Source organism: Triticum aestivum, chromosome 5A (genome assembly GCF_018294505.1).
Source record: "Triticum aestivum cultivar Chinese Spring chromosome 5A, IWGSC CS RefSeq v2.1, whole genome shotgun sequence".
NCBI lineage: Eukaryota > Viridiplantae > Streptophyta > Magnoliopsida > Poales > Poaceae > Triticum > Triticum aestivum.
In genome coordinates, this window is record NC_057806.1 from 627,548,288 (window position 1) to 627,557,319 (window position 9,032).

The 9,032-nt window shown below is 51.2% G+C and overlaps 1 protein-coding gene across 1 annotated transcript; it reads left to right on the forward strand.

Moving 5' to 3' along the window:
- Positions 1-713: 713 nt before the first annotated feature.
- LOC123108064 (histone H2A) lies at positions 714-1,517 on the forward strand. Its single transcript, XM_044529922.1, has one exon. It carries the CDS (start codon positions 829-831, stop codon positions 1,288-1,290), a length of 462 nt encoding a protein of 153 aa, XP_044385857.1. The 5' UTR covers positions 714-828; the 3' UTR covers positions 1,291-1,517.
- The last annotated feature ends 7,515 nt before the right edge of the window (positions 1,518-9,032 follow it).

A 9,032-nucleotide genomic window follows, 5' to 3' on the forward strand; every position in this document is an offset into this window, starting at 1 on the left:
ATTGTGCATGAAGTTGCTTATTCCGCCTTTTTATTTCCGTTTAGTGTTCATCTTGTACACCATAATGTTATGAGAAATTCAAGCCTAAAGTACGGATGACATTTGAAGGGTTCGCGGTTGCGGAAGACACTTGCCGTAACGTCACGATATTCGTGTTGCCATCATAGTGAATGTCCAGCATGTTAATTGCAAGCAGGCGTGTTCCTGTCACACCTTATTTGAAAGCCATTTGAGATACAAAAGGCTTATGTAATCCCTCAAGAAACATAATTTTGGAAACCTATAAACTAGCTCTTAGTGTTTCACACGGTTTTTACAACAAAACTCAAGAGAGAGGAAATTTATAGTCATATTACGCCCGTACAAAACAAAAGTGGAAATTTCTAATAATACCTGGCATGTCATATGGATTTGAGTTTACATGACCAATTTATAATTTTGTGGTTTCATTCCTTGACCCATTTTTTTTCATGAGAAAAGATTCCTAGTGAAAAACCTTGTATCCAAATAATGCTCCCCTGGCTTTATGGGTTTCCTTCCATTTATTTCTTCGGTTGACAAAAATATTGACTGAATGATAGGAATGCACAGTGTAATTTTCGCATCGCTGCCGTCCATTCGCCACCGAACAGACCGTCCATTGCCTGTGGTCGCGGATCGACGGGCCCACACCATCCCCTTCCCGCGCCGTTTAAATACTCTGCCCAAACCCCGCCGTCCAACGCAACACTCAAATCTCAAATCCCCATCGCCAAACCTCTCCGCACCAGCACACTCTCGCCTTCTCAAATCCCACATCGCGCCAAATCTCAAATCCCTCTAGCCGCCATGGACGCCTCAGCCACCGGCGCCGTCTCCAAGGCGAAGAAGTACGTGGTGGGGCGCAAGCTTGGCGGCGGCCCCAGGAAGAAGGCGGTGGCGCGGTCCGTCAAGGCCGGGCTGCAGTTCCCCGTCGGCCGCATCGGCCGCTTCCTCAAGAAGGGCCGTTACGCGCAGCGCGTCGGCATGGGCGCCCCCGTCTACCTCGCCTCCGTCCTCGAGTACCTCGCCGCCGAGCTGCTCGAGCTCGCCGGGAACGCCGCCAAGGACAACAAGAAGTCCCGCATCATCCCGCGCCACCTGCTGCTTGCCATCCGGAACGACCAGGAGCTCGGCAAGCTGCTCGCCGGCGTCACCATCGCGCACGGCGGCGTGCTGCCCAACATCAACCCCGTGCTGCTCCCCAAGAAGACGGCCGAGAAGGAGCCCAAGTCGCCCAAGAAGGCCGCCAAGTCCCCCAAGAAGGCTTAGTCGATTACTGTCTAGTGACTCTCCATAGAATTAGTGTTCGCTGTCTGGATAATCGTGTCGATATAGTAATGTTCTGTTCTGCTTTGATAAAAAGAATGTCAGCAATCTCTTTGACTCTGCAAATTATTTGTTCTGTTGTCTGTCTGTTCCTGTTCGTGATTTTGCAATGCCATCGACTTTTACAGTTAGGTGGGATATATGGTACTCCTGATTGTATTTAGTGCTCATCTGAATCTGATAAATTAACTTGGTCTGTTACTAGAAAAACTAGAAGTCAGAGTTGCAAGCTGGAGAAACAGAGGAGCTCCCAAACCTGTATTTTAGGTGTCCCGTAGCATGAGTTCAGGTTCAGACATTTGTGTATGTCAAGTACTACCAAATGCCAACGTTTCACCATGCTTTGTCCAGTGCTGTAGTCACAGAAGCATTTTCCTGTAATTGGTTGTCGCCCAACCTGATATCACTACATTCTAAAACATGATGTATAAAGGAGCATCCATTTCTAGAAAGACTAGTGAAAGTCAGTTGCAAGATTAACAAGTCAAGGAGCATCCCCTGACTGTAGTCATGTACTCTATGAGGATACACTGGAATTTAGGTTCAGACATTTGAATATATAAAGTACTATGTCCAGCTTAGGCAGGAGCAATGGGTTATGTCACCCAAGATCACTACATTCTAGAACCATGTTTGTTGATGACTGAATAAGTTCAGTTGCACATCTCTGAAAGAAAAGCAGACAAAACCCATTATTGATAACCTGCAGTTTGGGAGAGGGGGTTTGGTGGAGTGCTCTGTTTCAGTGAAATCGGGCAATCGGGAAGACTGCTAGCAAGATCACCGAGAGCACTTCCTGATGAAGCTATGTACCTAGGGTAGGGGCACGGACCCGTCCAAAGAGCCCTACCCAAGGACATCCCTAGAAGAAGTCACCTTTCAATCGACTTGAAGGTATCCCACTTGACGGGTTCAAGACACTCGACCAAGAAGCTATCACTCGATCATGAAGTCAACCACTCGACTGCCAGGAGACCTAAAGTCACTCCGCAGGCAAACGGTCAGCTATAAGTAGTCTTTATGGTCATTATAGCACCTTATTAGGGGCGTTATCAGTAACGCCCAACCTTAAATGTACCTTAGACTCTGCATTACTGAGGGCAGGAGGGGGCCGGCGAACTCTATATAAGCCACTCCCCTCCTCAGTATGAAGGTTCGCACCCCTGTAATCCATACACGCATAATCCAGTCGACCACATCCGGGCTCCGAGACGTAGGGCTATTACTTCCTCCGAGAAGGGCCTGAACTCGTAAACCTCGCGTGTTACAACTTCCCAATAGCTAAGATCTAGCCTCTCCATACACACCCCCTACATCATTGTCAGAGTTAGAACCACGACAGTTGGCGCCCACCGTGGGGCAGGAATCTTAGCGCTTAGTTGGAGAAGTTGCGATCTTTTCCGATCCCTTTGATCATGGTTTCTTGCGGAGTTTTGGTGGAGGGCCGCGAGGTCCGTCTCGGCGCGCTCACGTTCATCGCCGACGACTCCGCCTGGCTTCAGGAGGCACCACTCGACATCGACGCGCTTCCCGTCCGCGGTGCGACGCACTTCCGCGCATGCATTCGTGGCGTCCTCCTGCGGCAGCCGTCGACCCAGTATCGGTCGGCCCCCGTGTCGTCTCCCCGCCCTGTCTCTCACCAGCGCAAACGCTCCGGTCGGTCGAGACTTCAGCGGTGGGTGAGACATGCCGTGGCCCGCCAGTCGGCAGCCCCACAAGTCGCGGCGATCGAGCCCGACAAATTCCTCTGCGGCCTGTTCGACCTGTCGACTGGCTCCGCGGAGACCGCATCCGAGTGCGACAGCAGCGACCCAGCTGCTGAAGTTCTGGCGGTCGATGGAACGCACAGTCCTCCTGGTTTCCCTCGCGCTGATGGAGGCGCGGGTAGGGGCGATCCGTCGCATCCCCACGATGAGTATCTCCCTGAACCCCTCACGTCATTGCAGCGAGAGGAGCTTTGCCGCCGGAACATGGACGCGCTCCACACTCCTATTGTTAGAGAAACCCCCGAGGCCCGGGCCTTAGAGGACGCGCGCTTGGCTAACCTGGCCGAGCGCACTCGACTGGAGAATCTCCAGCGAATACTCGACGAGCAAGCGCGTCAGCGGGCTCCCGAGTCCAGTCGACGTCAGCAAGCTCCCGAGTCCAGTCGACGTCAGCTCTTCCCGCCGCCGCAGGTATATCAAACCCCAGTTCAGAATTTGGCCGCCGCAGCTCGTATAGCAGAATCAATTCGGCCCTCCCACTCAGAGGCCGACAGGGGCTTGTTGCAGATCAGAGTGTTGCTCCGGGCGGCAGGAAACCAGAATTCCGCCATTTCTCAGTCGCGGAATAGGATCCACAGTCGATCCGTTGCAACAGATACAGTCCAGTCGGCTCACAGCCCGAGATCGCCCCCAAGGCATGAGGGACGTGGCGACCGGCATGATCAGTACAGGAGGAATGAGCAGCATGATCACCGATCCGATCGTGATGATCGACGTCGAGTGCCAACCCCTCCCCCGAGGAGTGGGTCATATGCGCCTCGACATCGAGATGACAGGCGCCCTCACAGTGTTGGGCAGAGGATTCCAGTCAACCCCAGGGACCCAGGCTTTGATGCGAGATCTATCCTCGTTCAAGGTTTGATTGACAGGAACAGAGCTCATCGGGAAGGCCACAACAGAGATGCGCCCGCCAGCAGCAGCAGAGTACATGTTTCGGGGCCAGAGTGTTTCAGTCGAGCCATCAGAGCCGCAGTGATTCCTCCCAACTTCAGGTTGGCGACTGGAGTCAGCAAGTTCACCAGTGAGTCTAAGCCTGATACTTGGCTCGAAGATTACCGAGTGGCTGTACAGATTGGCGGCGGCAATGATGAGGTGGCTATGAAGCACTTGCCTCTCATGTTAGAAGGCTCAGCCCGAGCGTGGCTGAATCAGTTGGCACCCAGCAGCATCTACACTTGGGAGGACCTCTCCCGAGTGTTTGTCACGACCTTTGAGGGAACATGCAAGCGACCCGCAGGCCTTACGGAATTGCGGTCTTGCGTGCAGAAACCGAATGAAACTCTGAGGGATTACATCCAGAGGTGGATCACATTGCATCACACAGTTGAGAATGTGCCAGATCACCAAGCAGTTTGTGCCTTTAAAGAAGGCGTTAAGTACAGGGAACTGAATCTGAAGTTCGGTCGAACTGGAGAGATGTCTCTGAATCGGATAATGGAGATTGCCACCAAATACGCTAATGGTGAAGACGAAGATCGACTCCGGAGTGGCAAGTACAAGGCAGTCGCCCAAGAAACCAGAGGGAACTCCAGTCGGAAGCAAAAGCGGAAGGCCGAACCACCGCCCCTGGGGAGGCCCTGGCCGTGGCCCAGGGAAATTTCAAAGGAAAATCCAAGGGCCCCTGGAAGCCCAAGAAAGTCAAGGATCAGGATGGGAATGATGTTTTGGATCTGCCATGTCACATCCACACCAAGAAAGATGAAGAGGGTAATTTTATTTACGCAAAACATACCACTCGACAATGTCGGCTCCTAATCTAGCAGTTTCAAGGCAAGCAGTCCAAGGACAAGGAAAAAGAGTCAGACAGAGTTGAGGACAAGGAAGACAGTGATGATGGATACCCCCAAGTCAATTCCACCCTGATGATTTTTGCCGACGTCAAAAGCAAAAGTCGACTGAAAGTCATTAACCGCGAGGTGAACATGGTTGCTCCGGCAACACCCAGTTACCTGAAGTGGTCTCAGACTGCCATCACATTTGACCAGTCTAATCACCCGACGCACATTGCCACCCCTGGGAGGCAAGCTTTGGTGGTCGACCCAATTGTCGAAGGCACTCGACTGACCAAAGTCCTGATGGATGGCGGCAGTGGCCTGAACATACTGTATGCTGAAACATTGAAAGGGATGGGCGTTCCGATGTCCAGACTCAGTGCCAGTAACATGAGCTTCCACGGAGTCATTCCTGGGAAGAGAGCCCAATCACTCGGCCAAATTGCTCTTGATGTGGTTTTTGGTGATTCAAAGAATTACCGCAAGGAAAGGTTGACATTCGAAGTTGTGGACTTCCAAAGTGCTTATCATGCCATTCTGGGTAGGCCAGCTTACGCACGCTTCATGGCTCGACCATGTTACGTGTATCTCAAATTGAAGATGCCTGGTCCCAAAGGTGTGATCACCGTTACAGGCAATCGGAAGAAGGCAGAAGAGTGTTTTCAGAAAGGCTCAAAGATTGCAGATGCTCAGATGGCAGTGGTCGAGCTACAAGAGTACCAAAAGACTTCCGATCTGAGTGAATTGCTACGGGCCAAGAAGCCTGCTTCAGAGTCAGCTTTTTAGTCGGTCGGTGAAACAAAGACAGTCCACATTCACCCGACCGACCCCGATGCTGCCCCGACTCACATCTCAACGACGCTCGACTCCAAATAGGAAGAAGCGCTCGTCCAGCTCCTCCGTGAGAACTGGGACATCTTCGCATGGAAACCCTCTGACATGCCTGGAGTTCTCAGAGAGCTGGCCGAGCACCGTCTACGAGTCGACCCAAAATTCAAGCCTGTGAAGGAACATCTTCGGCGATCCGCCGTCCAGAAGAAGCAAGCCATTGGCGAGGAGGTGGCTCGGCTCTTAGCAGCAGAGTTCATCCGAGAGATTTACCACTCCGAGTGGCTCGCAATGTCTTCATGGTCCCCAAGAAGGACAAGTCACTTCGCATGTGCATTGATTTCAAACATATCAATCGGGCCTGCCCGAAAGATCATTTTCCTCTCCCTCGCATCGACCAAATAGTCGACTCGACTGCGGGGTGCGAGAGATTGTCTTTTCTAGATGCCTATTCCGGGTACCATCAGATCCGTCTGTATGGACCCAACGAGATCAAAACAGCTTTCATCACTCCATTCGGATGCTTCTGTTATGTCACCATGCCGTTCGGCCTCAAGAACGCCGAAGCCACGTTCATGAGAATGATTCAGAAGTGTTTACTCACTCAAATCAGTCGGAATGTGGAGGCATACATGGATGATATAGTGATCCAGTCACGCAAAGGTTCCGACCTGCGGACTGACCTTGCTGAAACCTTTGCCAACCTCAGGAGGTATGATATCAAGCTCAATCCATCAAAGTGTACATTCGGAGTTCCAGGTGGAAAGTTACTCGGTTTTCTCGTTTCCGAACGGGGGATCAACGTCAATCCTGAAAAGATTGGTACCATACTCCGGATGAAGCGTCCTGTGCGTGTGCACGATGTCCAAAAGCTTACAGGTTGCTTGGCCGCTCTAAGTCGATTCATTTCTCGTCTCGGTGAAAAGGCGTTGCCTCTTTACCGACTGATGAAGAAGTCTGACAAGTTCGAGTGGACTCCAGAAGCTGATGCAGCATTTGCAGAGCTCAAAGCTCTGCTCTCCACCCAGCCGGTGCTTGCTGCCCCAATCAGCAAAGAGCCTCTGCTGCTTTACATTGCAGCCACAGGACAAGTTGTCAGTTCAGTACTTATGGTCGAGCGGGAAGAAGAAGGAAAGGCCTTCAGAGTTCAGCACCCAGTTTATTATGTGTCTGAAGTTTTGACCCCTTCAAAACAAAGATATCCTCACTACCAGAAGCTTGTATATGGGATTTATATGACCACGAAGAAGGTTGCACATTACTTCTCTGACCACTCCATTACAGTCGTCAGCGACGCCCCATTGTCAGAGATCCTACACAACAGAGATGCAACTGGTTGAGTGGCTAAGTGGGCGATTGAACTCCTTCCCTTAGATATCAGGTTTGAAGCAAAGAAGGCTATCAAGTCCCAAGCAATCGCAGATTTCGTCGCCGAGTGGATTGAACAACAACTTCCGACTCAAGTTCACTCGGAGCACTGGACCATGTTCTTCGATTTATCTAAGATGATGAATGGTTCCGATGCTGGGGTGGTATTAGTCTCCCCCCGAGGAGATAAGCTCAGATACGTTCTCCAGATTCACTTCGATTCCTCCAATAATGAAGCAGAATATGAAGCACTTTTATATGGGTTGCACATGGCCATTTCACTCAGCGTCCGTCGCCTCATGGTCTATGGCGACTCAGATTTGGTGGTTAATCAGGTGATGAAGGAGTGGGACATCAGGAGTCTGGCTATGACTGGTTATTGCAATGCAGTGAGAAAGCTAGAAAAGAAATTCAAGGGGTTGGAGCTTTATCACATCCCCCGACTAAAAAATCAGGCAGCTGACGACTTGGCAAAGATAGGCTCCAAGAGAGAAGCCATTCCCAGCAACGTGTTCTTGGAACACATTCACTCACCGTCAGTCCAAGAAGATCCTTTTACAGAAGAAGCCCCGCAGCCGAAAAGTGCCACAGATCCGACTGAAGTCGAAGTTCCTGCTGTGGTCGACCTAATCATGGAAATCTTGGCAATCACTCCCGACTGGACGATACCGTACATCGCGTATATCCTAAGGAGAGAACTCCCGGAAGACGAGGAAGAGGCTCGACAGATCGTCCGCTGATCCAAGGCCTTCACAGTCATAAAGGGACAGTTGTATAGAGAAAGCGCGACTGGAATCGGTCAGAAGTGCATAACACCAGAAGAGGGTCGGATAATCCTTGATGATATCCACTCGGGGACCTGTGGTCACCATGCGTCCTCTCGGACAATTGTGTCTAAAGCATACCGAGCGGGATTTTACTGGCCAAGAGAAAATGAGATGGCAAAAGAGATAGTCGACAAGTGTGAAGGGTGCCAGTTCTACTCCAACATGTCACATAAACCTGCATCAGCCCTGAAGACCATTCCACTCGTCTGGCCCTTTGCTGTCTGGGGACTAGACATGGTTGGTCCACTGAGAACAGGCAGGAGCGCTTTCACTCATGTGCTGGTGGCAGTCGACAAGTTTACCAAATGGATTGAAGCTAAGCCCATCAAGAATCTTGATGCTTGCACTGCTATCAGTTTCGTCAGAGGACTAACATTCAGATATGGAGTCCCGCATAGCATCATCACTGACAATGGGTCAAACTTCGATTTGGACCAGTTCAGAGCTTTTTGCGCCTCTCAAGGCACACGAGTCGACTACGCATCGGTCGCCCATCCCCAGTCGAATGGACAAGCCGAAAGAGCAAATGGTCTGATTCTCAAAGGACTAAAGCCTCGATTGATGCGCGATCTCAAGCACGCGGCAGGTGCTTGGGTCGACGAGCTTCCGTTAGTTTTGTGGGGATTGAGGACCACCCCAAACCGGTCGACTGGAAGAACTCCATTCTTTCTGGTTTATGGAGCCGAAGCAGTTCTGCCGAGTGATCTTCTTCACAACGCGCCCCGAGTCGAGCTCTACACTAAAGACGAAGCAGAACAAGCCCGACAAGATGCAGTCGACCTCCTGGAAGAAGAGAGAGAGATGGCCATGATCAGATCGACCATTTATCAGCAAGACTTGCGTCGATTCCACGCTAGGAATGTCAAGAGTCGAGCCTTCCAAGAAGGAGATTTGGTCCTCCGAGTGGATCAGCAGAAACCACACAAGCTTGCTCCTACTTGGGAAGGCCCCTTCATCGTCACCAGAGTCCTCCACAACGGAGCGTATCACCTCTACAATGTTGATCGCCAGATCGACGAGCCGTGAGCTTGGAATGCGGAGCTGCTCCGCCCCTTTTACACTTGAGTTCCTTCCTCTAAAGATGTAATAAGAGAAACTTTTGCAGTTCATTTTTATCAAAGACA

Excerpts from the sequence above, each read along its gene's own strand:
- LOC123108064 (XM_044529922.1), top strand. The coding sequence starts at position 829 with ATGGACGCCTCAGCCACCGGCGCCGTCTCCAAGGCGAAGAAGTACGTG.